Here is an 18,394-nt window from a genome sequence, read left to right as displayed (position 1 = left end):
AAATGAATTAAAGGCTACCAATAAGACTTGGCATCTGGTTAGTATACTTTAAACGGTGAGTAGCATTCTTAAAGACCTCATAGAAGAGAGGAGCATAGTAGGGGTTGACATAATTCAGGATGATTTGCGACCCAGAGGGAAATTGTAACAACATAGCTCCCGTAGAAAGAGGATATACATTTGAAGGTTCATTACACCACCCCCCTATTTTGTTCCTATTTTAGTTGCCTCTTATGCGTTTTTTAATTTTTAATTGATACAAATGTTATAAGTGACCCTTGTATATAGGAAATGCTATTTTAATTGTTATGTGTTTTATGGATTTTCCATCCAAAATAAACAATTTAATAATATTAAATACTTTTTCAGTAACTATACCGAATGCTTAAAAAGTCAAAACACTCACTATATGAAATTATATTTATTTGTTTTAAAATCAATTAAAAAGCCCCTTAAACTGTATTATTTACAATATACATAAGGATGTTATTCACAATGTACATCTCATTAAAAATGGATATCCCGAAAAAGTATAGATTACTTACACCAAACTTATATTAATTAAAATAATTGATTAATAATTCTGTGGTCATTTGTTTAAATCATAAAATATCTAAACATTAAACATATATATAGAAATCAAATGATTAATGGACATAAATCAACAAAAAAAGAAAAATCTGGTAAGTTACTATGCCAATTATAATACCACAAACATCCCTAAAAATACACAAACAGGGGAGGTTCAAATATACTGTTCTAACTCCAGACACAATGTATAAATGACCAGAGCCAAATTGATTATTATTTTTACTCCAGTGCAACACAAATAGAAGAAAATACATTAAAACAGTTTGGATTAGCTAGTTCTAACTCTAAGACAATAAACATTGTCAAATGTGCATTCATTTAAGAGGATCAAATGTACTTGTCTAAAAATCAGTGGGATGAGATTTACTGTTCTTCATCAAATTCCACAAACATTGTGAGAAGTATATAATTTGTAGGGTTTGGGGTAAGGCCAAGAAGTACTGGACTTAGTGCAAAAATGAAGGGGGTAAGATTTAGAATTGTAACTCTACTCCCACAAAGATTAAGGGAGGCACTTAAATAACAAGGATGAGAGTTACCCTTCTGCCTTTAAGGCAGCAAATATTGTGGATAGTACATGGGAGGAAGATTTACTCCACCAACTCTAGTTCACAAACACTGGGGACGTGCCTAAATAAAAAAGGGTGAGATTAAGGGGCTCATTACGATTTTGGACAGAATCACTTCCGCCCGACACTGCAAGGGACCGACTGACAACAGGTTAGTGGTCATGACCGCCCCATTAGGATGCCACCAAACACTGTTCGGTTGCATGCTCTCATAGTAAAATGGGAGGTGCAGTTCATCCCTTCACCCAGTGGCAGGCACCTTAAGGTGCCTGCTACAATGTGCAGAGATCAACAGTGGGGGGGCCCTCTCAACATCCAACCGGAGACTGTGCACCAAAGGGGGCCCTGTTGGGACCACCAAAGACGCTTTCCGGCGTGGTTTCCATGTCGGACAGACCAGCAGGGAAACTATGTTGTAAACGGTTGCCGTAATCTCAAGGGCGGAAAGGCCCGCCCTTGAGATTACTTCACGCATTCCAACTGGCGGATGGGATCTCCAAGGCTATTGGAAGCCAGCCAGAATGACTAGTCGGATTCCTTTCCGACCGCTTCAATCAAAATGAGGCTGTCAGAAAGGAATCCGACTGGCACATTACTTTGCAGCTTTGGAGGAGCCTTCCGAGCCTCATCGTAATTGGCCCCTTAGTGTTCTAACTTAAAACAGTATAAACTAGGAAGTGGCTAGATTTAATATGCTAAGTATTGTTTAGTAAATATTTTATCATAATTGCAAAAATACTGAGTTATGTCTTTCAATTTTTATTATTCTGTAATTGAAAATACACTTCGATTTTATAAAACACATCCTTTAGATGTTTAACCCGTTGCGTGCTAATGACGAGCTCAGCTCGTCATGAGGCACAGTTGAGCTGCACTCATGACGAGCTGCCGTTGGAACGTTTGCACGCGGGGATAATTTCCCCGCTGTGCTGAACGTTCGAAAAACGGGTGCAGCTCCACTGTGCCTCATGACGAGCTGAGCTCATCACCTGCACGGAGGCGCTGTGCGCGGCCCCCCTCCCCCCACACAGGAGGTGAAAACCCCCCGCAGGGAAGGGGTTAAATAAATGAACAACACACATAGTTGCAGCACAAATGTTCATAATTAACACCCACAAATAATTAAAAAATAAAACTTTCAAAAACACACACAATCTAAATACTACAAAAAGGTATCCCATTTTTATAATAATGTTATTAAAAGTCAAAAGAAAGAAACACACTAATGCAAGCAAATTTATTTCCCAATATTTTATAGTAAATCTAACATAAATACTACCCACTCAGCTCCCAGTAAACCCCTAACAACATTATTTAAAGACAACATTGAAATGATATACTCCAAAAAACAATAACAATAACCCAACACCATAAAAATCCTATATGTTATATTTATACATTTATACATGTTGTACATCAAAATTAATGAAATATAACATTTAAAGTGATAAATATATTCTTAAAAAATGCATAAATAATATTACATTTTAGTGGTGTATATTCAGTCAAATAACTGATGCAGGCATGCTGCTAAATCTTACAGTATGGCATTCCATAAGTCTCATAAGCTACATGTAAACATATTGTCATAGACAACATTTTAAAACATGAATGTACATCATACACTGCATCAATTCCAGACAGGCATGCATGCATCCAAAATTTAAACACATCAATTTAATCTGTGACATTGTATCAGTCTAGTGTGAAATGGCGGTAACCATTAGGGGTATGCAAGTGTGAATATTCCTGATACTGGTTATCATTATTGATTTTGAACAAATTAACTACAATATGCCTGGTGTTCAATCTACCCTGCATACGTCTTTAAAGAATCATGCATGTATAACAGTGGAAAGTGAACATAAGATCTCTGTCAAGGAATCAGCAGTGGCTCAACAGCTAAGTAGATAAGGGGGAACGCATTAAACGGTACTGTGTGTTTGTACCCCTCCTAAGGCGGAAAGCCGGGAGGTCGCTGTGATTTTATCTTTTTAACTTTGTTTATTACTCTGTGATACGTGTGTTTGATGTACTAAACGCTGTGTCCTTCTTCTATGCGCTGTTATCGCTTGTATCCCCACTCAGTATTTTAACTCGTCTTGCACTTAGTAGCGTGTTTTTACTCTTGACTCACACCACTCAGCTTGAATTGCTAAGCTGCTTCTTTCTGGCATGCTACGATCCGCCTGGTGTGTGAAAGCTTTATTTAAAAAATCCCCCAGTGACGATCGGCTTGATGTACTAAGCCTCTTGCCTCCTGCACTTGTTCTCCCCCCGCCCCGCCTGTCCCCCCCTGTGCGGCCTCAACACCGCCCCCCCCATACTCCTGCACTTACCGGGTCTGTCCCAGCTGATTAGGAGCTGAGGGCACCTCGTCATCCCAGAAACGTGACGGCCATCTTAGGTGGGGAATAGCCTCAGTGCACCCCAGTGGCCAGTATAAAAGGGAAGGACATGCCTCCGCGCAGCGGATGCGTACTGCGGACGTGCCGGGATCGCGCCGGAGTCGAGCCTGAGTCCAGCCCGTGTGCGCCCGTCTGCGCCCGTCAGCGCCCGTCAGCGCTAAGGAAGCGCCAGAGGCAAGGAACCCTGGCGAAATCAGGAGGGTCGAACTAACTTACTCAAGACAAGAGTTACTAACCCTAAAGTGTCCTGATGGTGATTGTTACAAATTTAACCTTTCACGAAATAGTAATCTCCTCACATGCCCATGCGGTTTCGCTCTGCCGACTCCCTCCCTGCTATTACCCCCCCTAAAAACCAATCCCCCAAAAATTAGAGTTGGCCAGCTTAATGTGAGATCTATGCAGAAACATTACTCGGAAATTCATGAGCTTTTGTCCAACCACTCCTTAGATATCCTATTTCTAACAGAAACTTGGCTCCAGGATGACCTGAACTCAGTCATAAACCTGGCCACCCCCACAGGGTACACCACATATACCTTGAACAGGAACTCCAGGGGAGGTGGCATTGCGATGATGGTCAAATCCCACTTCACCTGTCATCTAACGAGACTGGAGATTAAAGATAGCGAATGTGCACGCTATAACATCAAAATCAACTCTCAACTCAACCTCGTGGGTCTTCTGATCTATAGGCCCCCGGGAGCAGTCGTGAACTTTACAACCTCACTCCTGGAGAACCTATGCTCTCTGATCACTGAAACTGCGAACTTTACCATCATGGGTGACCTGAACATTCACTTTGATCTTACCACGGATAACAAGATCAATACTCTGTTAGCCGACCTTGCCGCCCTCCAGCTGGGCCAACTTGTGAGCGGCCCCACCCATAGTGGCGAACATCTCTTAGACCCCATCTTTTCTAATATGACCAACGTACTCGTAGAAACCCCCATCCCAATGACCTGGACCGACCACTGCTTAGTGATTATGACTGTACCCTGCAAAGATGACCCTATCATAAAACCCGCCCAGCAGGTTCTGAAAAGATCATGGAGGAAGCTCCGCCTGGAAGATTTCCACGCACTCCTCACAACCAATCCTCCCCAACCTAGCGAGGACCCCGATCAAGGGTATGACCAATTTTGTGATTGGAGCAATCAAGCCCTGGATACCTTGATTCCAGCCAAATGGATCAAGGCGCGCGCCTACGAATCAAGTCCCTGGTTCAATGAAGAGCTCTCCGCACACAAAAAAAAAGTAAAATAGCTGAAAGAAGATGGAGGAGAGAATACGATCCTGCCCTTAAAATCCTCTATGTCCGGGCGCAAAAAAGTTACCATCGCAATATTTGTAGGACACGAGCAGCGTATTACGCAACAGAGATTAAGAACAGTCATAATGCCTCCAAAACCATTTTTAGAATTCTCAAAGAACTCAGCGCCAAAAAAACGGTGGACAATCCTAATACTTCACCTACACTGTGCGAGAACATGGCGTCGTTTTTCATGGACAAAATCCAGAAAATCTACAGTGCCTTCCCCGCTACTCCCCACTTCACTCCCTCAGTTGACCCGAATAGACCCAATAGACCCAATCTCTCTAATATTCCGGCACTTAGTCAAGAAGACTTCCTTAAAATCTGCAACAAAATCAAATCAGGCTCACCCGCAGACCCCCTTAAACCCGAAATATTCAGAGAGGCAGACTGGACAGTACTCAGCCCCCTTAGAGACATTATAAACCTGTCCTTTTCCACTGCCAAAATTCCCACTAGATGGAAGCAAGCCTGGGTCTCACCCATTATAAAAAAAGGCCACTTTGGACCCTACTTTACCCGAAAATTTCAGGCCTATATCACTCCTCCCTTAGCCAGCCAAAGTAGCAGAATCCCATGTGAATACCACCTTGACCAAGTTCCTGACATCAAATTCCATCCTGGACAGGTCTCAACATGGGTTCCGTGCTGGCCACAGCACCGAGACAGCCCTCTTAAGTGTGACAGAACATCTCCGGACCATACTGGATTCTGGCGGAACTGCAGCACTGATTCTTTTTGATCTCAGTGCTGCCTTCGACACGGTGTCACACGAGATGCTGTTGTTCAGACTAAAGGAGGCAGGGATATCAGGGCTTGCCCTTAGCTGGTTCAAGGATTTCTTGTCAGGCAGATCGTTCCGAGTCTCCACCCCCCTTTTCTCTCCAAAGAATGCCCCATTGAGCAGGGAGTGCCACAGGGGTCGGCCCTCAGCCCCACCCTGTTCAATGTGTACGTCCAACCCCTGGCAGAAGTAGCCAGGAGACATGGACTGTCACTCGTGTCCTACGCTGACGATACCCAGCTAGTGGTGGCACTGAAAGACGAAAGTGGTCTTGGCGCGCAGAATTTCAAACAGACTCTCGTCGACATCACTAGCTGGATGATGGCGAACTACCTCCAGCTCAACGCCGGCAAAACGGAGGTCCTGTTGGTGGGCAAAAATAAAGCTGCTTGGGTGAACAGCTGGTGGCCAGAGACCCTCGGCCAACCACCCGAGCCGAAAGATTGTGTAAAAAACCTGGGAGTCTGGGTAGACACTGCCCTGAACTTCACCCACCACACTAAAAATGTGGCTGCCACCTGCTTTGGGATCTTAAGAAATCTCAGGCCAATTTTAAAATTCTTCAACCATCAAACTCGCCAGCTGGTGGTTCAGTCAGCCATCCTCTCATGGCTGGACTACGCCAGCTCCCTTCTGTTAGGGGCTAACGTAGCTGAGAAAACCAGTTTCCAGCGAGTCCAGAATGCCGCCGCCAGGGCCCTGACTGGACTCCCCTGCCATAAGTCAGTGGCCAGCGCCCTCATGAAACTCCACTGGCTTCCGATGGAGAAAAGGATTCACTTTAAAACGTTATGCCTAGCATTCAAAATCTTAAAAACTGCCCCCCCCCCATGCTATGTCCACTCCTTTCTCCATACGTTCCGCGACGCACTTTGCGTTCTGAAGGACAGAATCTAGCTGTGGTTCCCCGCATCAAATTAGCCAGGATGGGTGGCCGTTCATTCAGATATCTTGCTGCAAAGCTCTGGAACGGACTCCCAGATCAGATACGGGGACTGAATGATCTGCTATCCTTCAGAAAAGCTATTAAAACTTATCTCGTATGTTAAAATTGTAATCTCCCCAGCACTCTCCCTCTGCACCTGTCTTCCTCTCAGTTTCATGCAGACAGCGCCGGGACGCCCCTTGGCTGGGGCAGCCGTGCGCTATACAAAACCATTTAACATTAACATTAACATTAACATTAACATAGTCAAACTATATCGCGTGCAAAAAGTCATTAAAAATTAGCCATGATACTAAGTTGAGAATATTTATTGGGACCATTCCTTACAGTTTGTAGGTGATTAATCCACCAATATATTTAGATCGAATTCGGACAGATTGCCACCCATAATGTCAGGTCTTACTATTTCTATAACTTGTCAATCTAAGCCATCTGTGGGTTGCTTGTGGGTTACATAGTGTCCAACCAGTGGGGCATTAGATGCGGCACAGTAAATTCTGCTGCAATGTTGAAAAATGCTTTGTTTAATCATATGCCACTGTTGTGTAATTGACTTTCTGACACATCATGAGTGATGTCTAAAGATGGTTGTTATGCCACTTACATTCTTTGACATTATATGAACATCTTTGTAGGAAACACAATGCAATGGAATTCTGTGCATCCTTCAACACTGAATCAGAAGTATTTATTTAATTTACTGGTTCTTCTAAATGTTGCAAAAAAGTGGAATCGGGGGGAGGGGTGGGTGAAGGCTCAATGATATCTTCAATAGACACTTATTTCTCACTAGAACCACAGTAGTTACTTAAAAAAACGAATGTAACTAACTACTTTTGTCCCATTGAAAGCAACAACTATTATTGCTTTTATGTCAGTATGTGTTCTTTTGCAGGTCACTTTCTCAAACAAAGGAAACTAAATAAAGTGAAATATCCACCTTCTATTTATAAATATGTTTTTCTTTTAATGACAACAAGTAATTTAGTCACCCTTCATCATGACCTTTCAGTGCAATCAGGTTGACTTCCACTCAATGATTACCACTAATGAAATGTTACTTACATGAAATAGTTTAAAGTAGCAGACTTTCCACTTTGCCCTTCACCAATCATCTCATAGTTTGGCCGCCATACTTCTAAGAGTAGTCCCTCCTTCGTGTCAGTGCCATAGTCACCGGGAGGATGAAGACCATATCCCCCCATCACAAATCCCCACAGCCTTGGGAAAATTAGGCTGACACACATAGTAAAGACTATGGGCTTAGTTACGACTTTGGCAGACCACACCACCAGCACACTCCCACACCGCAAAAACCATACTGACACCACCTTCCAGATTAGGAGTTTCTCCTGGTCTGGCAGGCAGTGCTTTGGCGGGCCCAGGCGGTGAGCCTGAGAAAGACTTGCAATGGGAATGCCAAAGCAAGTTCCTGCATGGCATGAACTGTTAAGTCCATGCCGCCGTGCAGGAACTGAGCGTGCATGAAGACGGGCGGGCACACCACGTGACCCCCTGCATGTATTCCCATGGCCCTGAGGCACCAGGGGGCCCTGTAGGTCTCCTTAGCTTACTCACTGCCACCGTTTTGAAGGCAGCCTCTTCGATATGAAAAACTGTGGCGATGAGGAAACTCAGAATTTATTTGGTGGTGCAGCTGCTGCGCCACCAGCATCTTATGGCCTCTGACTGCTGTGCCACAACCATGAGGTCAAGGATCCAAGCCGTATCAGTAGTCCTGTGGCGGTCCCACCACTGCATTCGAATTACGACGGGTGGACCCCCAGTCTGGTATTTCAGGGAACGCCACAACTCATAATCGGGACCCAAGTTCACTCACCACTGTCGTGTTCCTTGCTGCCCACAGGCTCGAATTCCAAAATGCAACAAAAGACCCACAACCACCCACACAGACTTGCACAGGTCTTCTTTAAGCTCATGCTGGTGTTTATGCTTGTCATGAGATATGCAGGCCGCTACATCTCAATGATTCTTATGGCATACCTTAATTTGTGCTGCAACACTTGTCCACTAGGTTGCTTGCATGAGTTAACTACTTACATCTTTAACAGCACTCAAAATCATAATTACATTAATCCCGCCAACTGCTCCAAATCTACTCTGGGGTAGGGTATCAACTCACCCACCAGTCAGAGTGGCAGTAGTGGTGTACAGAATTGCTTCTAGTTGCTATTCGCTGTTATGTTGTTCTGCTTTCTGCTTAGAGTAGGGTTCCTCCTCTTCTCTCAAATGAAGCTAGGTCAGACCAAGATAAACATAAAAGCTATTAAATAATTTGCTACACTGACCATAGCTCTGTTGTTATGAGGATTAACTTCCTCATGACTATATAATATGAGAGGTTATTTCTGCCACAACACCCTAACTGATATATTGTACCAAACGCTGTGTCCAACAATTTGAATACATCATTAGTCCTTCTATGTTGCCTTCCAGATACTCCTGATGTGCCATCAACAACAGCTGCAATTGGGAACCAATATAAAGGGGTGTTAGGTAGGTTAAACGCTGTTAATTTTTGTGCCATAATTTTGTGCTGCATTACATTTAATAGATATATTTTGCTTTTGTATTTTACTTTTATCAATAGAATTTCATGAAAAGTCTTGCATAAAGTGACTCATTTCTAAAACTAAAATATGTACAGGAACTAAATGTTTTTTTTCTAAACCTCCTGCCAGCATTGCCAAATGATGGGGTTGACAAATACCAATGAAAATCAACTCCGCCTCATGCCTCTTTTTTCCATCACCATATTCTTCCTATTTAGTGCATTCTTTAGTTCTCATCCTTGGTTTCTCCTTTTGACACTGTTTTCCTATCTCCTCTTCTATGTTTTACCCTTCTCTGACGTTTGATCTCTTACCTTGATTCAATGCCTGTAGGTGAAATAAGTCCTGTTTCCAAAAAAATGAGTGCTAGTGCTCACCACCTGGAACCAACTGGACAAATTAAGCACTGTATCACTTGCCACCCAATGAGGAAGTATGCTTGAAGAACATGGGACTATGGTTGCAGTTGTCAAGATACAGCAGGCCCGACCAGTAGCCAGATATGCCAACTCTTCTACGGCCCACATGATCAGTCTACATGATGGATTAGCTGAGAACTTCAGGAATGCAAAAAAAAAATTGGGAAAACAAACAAACCAAAACAGAACCTTCACAAAAGAACATATACCATTATAAACAACAACAAAACTAACAGCATACTTTCAAATGTATACACCAAAGCTCATTTATTCTAATTTTATTACATAGGATGACCAGGGAAACTACTTTTAATTTCTGGGCCGTGTTTTTAAAAGCAGTGTCACCACGGTACATATTTACAGGCCATTTTCGCCATTTTACCTAGATAAGCCATACAACTAGACCCTGGTGATTCATGAATGTACTACCAAAAACATAAATTGCCCCAAACAACACTCGTGAAACTGCCCTGTAAGTCATAAAAATGGTACCAGATGAATTATATGTTTGGCACTATATCAGCCATTGTCCTTGTAATACCTGGGAGAGCCTGCAATCTCTTTATAAAAGTCTGTATCTAATTTCCTTATTAAAGTAGAGTAGTCACTTGTAATATTGAAATGACGAAGCTGTTAAACGGATGTATGTCATTACAATGCATGCTTTTTCCACGCATGCCTTTACAACGCAGGTTTTACAACGCAAGTCGTCACAACGACTTGCGTTGGGGGGCGCTGGATAGTGAAAAGTTTAATTAACTATTCCAACTCCAGTCCCCGTGGATAGTAGTGAAGGTTTTGAATAGTAAATGTAACTATTCCCTATCCTACAGCAGTGCCCTCACGCAAGTCGTTGTAACGACTTACGTTGTAAATCCTGCGTTGTAAAGGTACTGCGTGGAAAAAGTTTCGTTGTAAAGGATGTTTCCCCTGTTAAACTGTACTTAGATAATACAGTTGAGTTCCGATATCATATTGCCTGCTGACACTCCCAGTAGCCAGGGTGAAAGGCAGATCACAGAGTATAATTACAGTTCAGGTTTAAACAACAAAGTCCAATTTACATAAACTGGTTTTCATATCTTTTTGCAACAAATTACTAACTTTTTGTTGCTTTTGAAGTGTTTCATTTTGCAATGCAGGTTCTCTGTTTATCCTTCCTGTCTACAAACATCCTATCTCTTTCATATGAAAGATCAACACACCTATACTTTGACGCCTGTGGTGCATCAGACGGCTGGGTGCCGTCCAATGCACCAGTGCTCATGTGCGTAGGATGACCCCTGGCGTCCTCGCACATGGCATTTGAAATCCCTCTGGTTCGGGCACCAGAGGGATTTTCCCCCACCAACGGCCTTGAGAGCTGGGGCCGAGCTTCCACAGCTCCCTGGCTGTTTGTATGGTTTCCCTGAAATGATGATCAACGGGCACGTCGCGCTGACGTCATTTCAGTGAAACCAAAACTGAAATGAGCCGCTTTCTACGTGATTAGGGGGCTATCTCAACCCCCTGAGAACTTAAAAAGTCAGGGTACCCCTCCCTAGTGGATCCCTGCTTGGGATCCACCCACTTGACACCAGGGAGGGGGGAGCGGCCCCTTGGGCAAGGGCGGGTGCTCCCCATATTAATTTGGGTGCCAACAGTCTTTCTGCCCCCTGGGGAGCAGATCGGGGCAGGAGCCCCCAATCTGCCCTGCTGGGGGTCAGAAAGCCCACTAGAAACATGGGATTTTTTTTAAAATTTTCCCAGCTGCAAAATTACAGTCTTTATGCCCCCCCCTGGACGGCAGATGGGGAGAAAGGCCACTAGACGCCAGGTTTTTTCACCCCGTTGAATTTAGGGTTTGGGGCTGCCCAAGATGGGCATACCAATGTCCCCACCCCTCCCCCCCCACAAAATTCCAGTCTTTCTGACCCCCTGGGGGCAGATGAGTGCAGTAGCCCCCAATCTGCCCCCCTGGGGGGCAGAAAGCACACTAGTTACTAGGGATTTTGTTTTTACTGCAATTAGGGGTAGGGGCTGCCCAAGATGGTCATGCCAATGCACCCCCGCATTGGCATGATGGGGAATATAGCCACTGATCTGCTCATGGGGGGCAGAAAGCCCACTTGGCCCCAGGGAGTGGGTTTTTTAATATGTAGAGGTGAGGGCTGCCCAAAATGGGCATGCCAATGTCTTGAAGGACTGGGTTCTTTAAGACCCAGCGGTGCCAGGGCACAACACCTGAAACCTTCGTGGGTAACCTGCTCCGGCGTACGAATCACAGAGACACGGGACACTTCCTTGGACGTCAAAGATTCAAGGTTTATTTGCTGCAGGGAACACAGATGTCACGACAAGTACACCACGTGCAACTTGGGGAGACTGCTTCAAATTGGGTCTGTGGATCGCTCCTTTTATACAGTTTTTACCCATAGGATAACATGGCACACAAAAGTTTACAACCCGGTTCCCATCATTATCCCCCAGAGGGGTCGCTTTGGTCACTTTGAAACACATGAGGTCCGGAACATAAGTGCGGAAACATTTGGCGGTTCCCAACTGTAAAAACCCATCTTCCCACCATTAGCAAATTCCAATCAGCAGTAAAACAGATCGAAATAGGAACAAGGACAGGTGCAGAGGAAGACGGAGACAGTGGGGAGATCGGAAAGGGTGTAAAAGGGGAGGTATCGGGAAACACGAGATACAGGCATAAAAGGGACGTGCCTAATGAGATGCACGGCTGAGACAATAAGTCCGTGCGGCAAGATGAGCCTCGAGCGGCGCCATCTGCTTTACAGTAGCAACCCCCTCGTCATAAAGACACTCACAAAGAACATGTGTCTTCCACAAATATCTTGGGAATCCCAGGGTCGCGAAGCGGACAACGTCCGTTCGCTGGCTACTTGAGGGCAAGAGACAAAATGGATGCCGTATCTAAGATGGAACCCGTGGGTACAGATGAAAAGCCCGCATAACAAACAAACGGTTTAAGTTAGCACAGCGAAACTGCGCACACTTACTAAACTCGTCATTTGCGGTTCATAGATACCAGACTCGACCATATTCGTGCGAGTCGAAAAACACCACTTACAATTATCACGGAACCTCAGACGCTCCTTTTGCCCTCATGTAGGCAAGCACTAGTCGGAATCATATTCGATATTCATCAAACCATCGAGATGTTGCTGTAGCATAGCTCTGTCCAACTGAGTCCCCTTGGTAACAGATGGTCGTCTCATACACGTTGTAGCACAGAGGCCACATAAGGCAGGACCACACTGCACACAAAGGCAACACGTGAACAGGAACACTACAACGACTCCGATGATCATCAGAATCTTCCAACCCCAAGTCGACATCAGGCCCCAAAACCATCCAAGTAGCGTCCAATCCCCTACATCCACGTGTATGGATTCGGAGATCTTATGCAACCTCGAGATGGCTTGATAGACAGTAGGAGCATTATCTGGGATGAAAATGCAGCAGCTCGAATGGATCACCTTACATACCCCACCTCGATCTGCTAAGATGACATCTAAAACCATACGGTTTTGTAACGTCATAAGTCTCTCCGCCTGAAGTTCTGTGGTGATATTACCAAGGCACTGGCAGTAATATTAGCTGTCGATTCTACCACTCGAGTCAACTGTCTCAGGTTCCTACTATTGACCATAGGTCCCCAAAACGGGAGGAAACCCTTGAAAAAGTCTCCTGCCTCTTGACCGGCAGTATCCTCTTCGCTAATTACGCCTCGCACAACTCTAGTCTTATGATAATCGGCATCTACAGTGAACGTCGGAGGCAACAAATTTGCAATGAAACATGAGCCCATGAAGTCAGCGGGCAACCATGTGTATGCACGATCGTAGCAGATAAAGTATGTACCCTTGGCAGCCAGAAACACAGGGGACGAGAACATCGGCAGAATGTAATTTTCAGTGCAAGCACTTGCTCCAAGTCGGGCTTGCGATCTTCGGCCACGACCCATAAGACAAAAATTACCAGTGTGGGGTACGACCCATATCGGAGGCGAGCTTTTAAGCTGCTTTTCGCTAGTGAACGCACTATATTCACCTCTACTTAGGACCCTATAGGCCTGAACCTCTTCTTCGGGAATAAGCGAGGGATCATAGATATCACTATCTAAATCCTCTATTGCTATCGACAAAGGTTTTTGATACGAGGTAGGACCAGAGTAGGGGGAACGTGGTTCTCGAATGGGGTGGAAACCCAGTGCGCTTCGAAACATTGTCTGAAATGCTCGAGCTGACCCTTGGGAACTATACGGTAACACCAGATATGGAATTCCCTTATCCGTCGTATGGGGCATCAACCCACACACCCAACAATTAGTAGTGTTAACCACTAACTGATGCTGATGGAGGAGCTGAATAAAGGAATTGTTGCGGAATTCTACACGTCTAGCCTGTTCGTGTTCCGGTAACATATGAAAGGAATGAGGAGAAGCAGTAGAGGTAAGATTAGGGTCAGGAGTAGGAGTAGGTGTAGCAGGTAAGAAGTAAGACATTGTGTAATACACCCCACCCGCCAATAATGCAGAAGCAGTCAAAAACAATACAAACAGTTGGAATATAAAACATTTGGTACGACTGAGTTGCTGCAGCTTGAATCTGTGGACTTGAGCTCCCTCCAAATCATTCAGCTTCGAGAATGCCATTCCCTACGACCGTCCGCAACGTTTCTTGACGCACTTCGTTCTGTGCAGTAATAGTCAATCCCTAGGAGTTCCCAGGAACCGACGGCCTTTAACCTAGCGTCAAGACCTACTATCCAGAAGGAAGTACGCGCGCGGCCCTACGGCCTTTAATGCACAATATATATGTATGCAAAAACAAAGTCTCTCAGCTGTAAAAGCAAAAAGTACAAGGAATGAAGCTCAATATATATGTACAAAAATAATTACAGTAACACGAAGGTTCAAAACTGATCACGGAAAACGGGGTAATGCAATCGTCAATACAGCAAAGCAAGATTTTTATTTGTCCTTAGTGCGGGATCGCAAAAAGTATCGGGTTTTCCCAGGACGTGTCTGCTCGTCAAACAAAGGATCCGTTGAAGAGACAGCGTCCTGCTGATCAGTTGAGTGTTCAGGTCTTGAGTCTTTTGATGCTAATTGTTCAACAGTGTCTTTCTGCTGCGCTGAGGGTTCTCCAACAAGCTGTGCGTCGCTAAAAGGCACAAACGCCGGCAATGTTTCTGTTTCAGATGACGCAATGCCTCTCCTTACCCACGGGTCTGCTGGCAAAGGGATGGGGACTCTTTTGGTGTGCGTGGCATGCACCCAATTCTTACGTCCCTCGAGACGAACAGCAGTCCTCGTGGCCAGGAGCACCTGATAGGGTCCGGTAAACCTCGGGTCCAGGTTATTTTTGCGTGAAAAGTTTCTTGTCACCACCCAGTCTCCGGGCTGGAGCTGGTGGCCTGGACCCTCTGTCTGCGTCGGCAATGCGTCGTAAACCTGTTGGTGAATTAACCTCAGTTTAGCAGTCAAGTCATGTAGATAATCGATCAACATTGGGTACTCAAGATCAGAAAACATTCCTGGCCTAGGAACCCCCCACACATTCGCAGGACGGCCGAACACTATTTCATAGGGACTAAGCCCTACTCGGGAGTGTACAGTCGCCCTAGTTGACAGTAATGCTAAAGGTAAAGCGTCAGGCCACGAAAGACCAGTCGTAGCCTGAATCTTCGCTAGCTTTAGTTTAAGGGTACCGTTGTACCCTTCAACCAATCCAGCTGACTGGGGATGATTGGCGCTGTGGAATTTTTGATTAATTCCAAGGCCCTTACACACACTCTTCATCACACTTCCAACAAACTCACTTCCGTTATCTGACCACACGACTCTAGGCATTCCATACCGAGGAAAGTATTCCTTCAGTAGGATTTTCGCAGTAGACAAAGCAGTATTGTCTTTGAGGGGATAGGCCTCGATCCATCGGGAGAATGCGCAAACCACAACTAAAACGTATTTCAGGTTATTGCATCGCTCCATATGGATGAAGTCCAATTGAATCACCTCAAAGGGATACGAAGGGGGAGCAAAACTGCCAGGAGGAGTTGGGGTTCCTTTGCCAGGATTGTACATAATACACACCATACAATTCTTCACCAGACGTTCAGCACATTTCGTAATGCCATCATTCTTCCACACAGGAGCCAGCAATTTACAAATACCTTTCACGCTGATATGTGCTAACCCATGTGCCATTGTCACAACGGCCAGCACATACGCATCAGGCAACAACCATCTTTTCTGATCAGACAAATCAATCCAACAACCATTCGCATCCAACTTTCCCGTTCTTTCTTTCCACTTCATCTTTTCAGTGTCGGTAGCCTCATTCTGAATTGCTTTCACACTTTCGATAGTGTCCTCACACATACTCGATTCTGTAGGCCACCTAACCGAACTCGTCACATACATCCGAGTGCTAAGTTTCCGGGCAGTCTCCTTAGCAATCTCATCCGCAAACGCATTACCACGACCAACATCATCCGTCACCTTACGATGCGCACTACATTTAACAATCGCAACTTGCGTAGGCAAAGTCAATGCATCCAAAAGATCATTCACAAGCTGGCCATGCTGTATCTTCGTACCGTGCGACGTCAAGAAACCTCTCTCTCTCCACAATCGTCCAAAACTGTGAGCAACTCCAAACGCGTATTGGCTGTCAGTAAACACATTCACACGTTTCCCTTTCGCTAACACACACGCTCTAGTAAGAGCAATCAATTCTGCAGCTTGGGCAGAATTCTGATTCAACCTTGCAGTCTCAACAACAGTATTCAATGTTACAACAGCATAAGCAGTAGTCACATCGCCATTCGGCAACTTAAAACATGACCCATCCACATACAAAGTACCATCCGGATCTTCCAATGGGGTGTTTTTAAGGTCCACTCGACCTTTTGTTTCCTCTTCAGTCCTCAAGTAGCAGTCATGTTCTGCTACTTCATCTGACTCTGTGCTAATTGGTAACAAAGTTGCCGGGTTCAGAACGTTACAACGTTTTATCTGAATGTGGCTTGCCAAGAGCGTCAACTCGTACCCAGACAACCTCGCACTCGTCAAGTGCTGAGTTTTCGTTCGATTCAAAAGAGTATCGACTGCATGCGGAACCATCACCGTAAGCATATTATCCATGACCAATCCTGCTGATTGTCGGATGGAGACCGCGGCTGCCGCTGTCGCTCGTAAACAACTCGGCAATGCTCTAGCTACCGGGTCCAAGGTCGAGGAAAAATATGCACATGGACGTTGCTTACCACCAAAAGGTTGCGTTAAGACACTCAAAGCACAACCTTCCCTCTCGTGAACATATAACGTAAACGGCTTACTGTAGTCAGGAGTACCTAACACAGGAGCCGAACACAATGAATCACGCAGTTCAGAAAAACTTTTCTGACATTCTTCCGTCCATGGTAAAGGAGTTGAAACATCCTTGCACGTAAGAGCCACCAATGGTTTCGCTAGCAATGAAAAATTAGGAATCCATTGCCTGCAGTACGACGTGATACCTAGAAAGGCACGCACATCTCTTTGGGTTTTTGGCACAGCCATTCGCGCAATCGCTGCAATTCTCTCTGGGGTCAATCTCCTTCCCTCCTTTGACAATAAGTGACCTAGATAGGTTACTTCTTGACAACAATATTGGAGTTTAGAAGGTGACACCTTGTGATTTAACTCACAGAGATGTTGCAGCAACGACACCGTAGCAATTTTGCAAATGTCCTGAGTATCAGCAGCCACCAATAAGTCGTCGACGTATTGGATCAAGGCCGCACCGACCGGCAACCTAAACGCATCCAGTTGACCCTTCAAGGCTTGACTGTAAATAGATGGACTTTCACAGTAGCCCTGAGGAGCGCGTTTGAACCGGAAGCTACGTCCACCGAGAGAGAAACCGAAAAGGTCCCTGCTCTCCTCGGCAATCGGGATGCTGAAAAACGCATTTTTCAAGTCAATCACCGAAAACCATGATGCAGAAGCTGGAATCAGAGTCAGTAGCGCCGTGATGTCAGGCACAACAGGAAATTGAGGAACCACAATTTTATTCACCTCCCGTAAATCGATAACAAAACGATAAACAGGCGGTTTTGAAGGATCTGTACGTTTAAGAATGGGCAGCACAGGGCTGTTGCACACGTTTCCCCGAGTCTCTTCAATAACATTTTTCTCGATCAGATCATAAATGATCGCTAACAGTGCTCGTTCACCATCAAGGGAGATACGATATTGGGGAATACGTGGCAATTGCACATTAGATTTCAGCTGAACAACATAAGGGGAGATATCAAGCAGGCCCACGTCATTTGGACCCGTTGCCCACAAAGATGCAGGAAGAGAACTCAATTCCGGTGGGAGCTTATCGAGGGACAAATACATAGGAGAGACAACCCTCTCTCCTAACGTAAGCTTTACACCCGCAGGAGAACAATACAAAGTTGCGTACAAACGTTTAAGCAAATCCAGGCCCAAAAGATTTTCACCACAACCCGTAGTCAAAATCAACGGAGCTTCTAGCTCACGTGGCCCAATTTTAAGGGGCAAAGGGCGCGAAACTGGATTGCTAACAGGGGCGCCAGAGAATCCAACGGAAACATTTGTTAAGCCAGACAAAGGTGCGCCAGGGAGTTTCGAATGCATGATAGAACTTTTCGCTGCACCAGTGTCCAACAGAAAAGGCTCAACGACGCCCGATGTAGCAACTGCGACGTAAGGCCCTCTCTGATCAACCGGAACTGATACCACTCCCTCTCCTTGTCTATGG

At 45.1% G+C, this 18,394-nt stretch overlaps 1 protein-coding gene across 3 annotated transcripts in view; it reads left to right on the top strand.

The window, feature by feature from the left end:
* Positions 1-18,394, top strand: part of LOC147751081 (uncharacterized) — a 227,866-nt gene that overhangs the window by 144,062 nt on the left and 65,410 nt on the right. For 2 of the 3 annotated variants that reach the window (XM_086937716.1, XM_086937699.1), the window contains exon 5: positions 9,074-9,137. In XM_086937716.1, coding sequence (XP_086793842.1) covers positions 9,074-9,137 — 64 coding nt within the window. The remainder of the gene's footprint in view (positions 1-9,073; positions 9,138-18,394) is intronic. The other variant, XM_086937707.1, reaches the window with a different exon arrangement.

Source organism: Lissotriton vulgaris, chromosome 1_1 (genome assembly GCF_964263255.1).
Source record: "Lissotriton vulgaris chromosome 1_1, aLisVul1.2, whole genome shotgun sequence".
In the NCBI taxonomy this organism is placed as follows: domain Eukaryota; kingdom Metazoa; phylum Chordata; class Amphibia; order Caudata; family Salamandridae; genus Lissotriton; species Lissotriton vulgaris.
The sequence above is the reverse complement of the archived record's forward strand: the minus strand, read 5'-3'. Positions and strand labels throughout refer to the sequence as shown.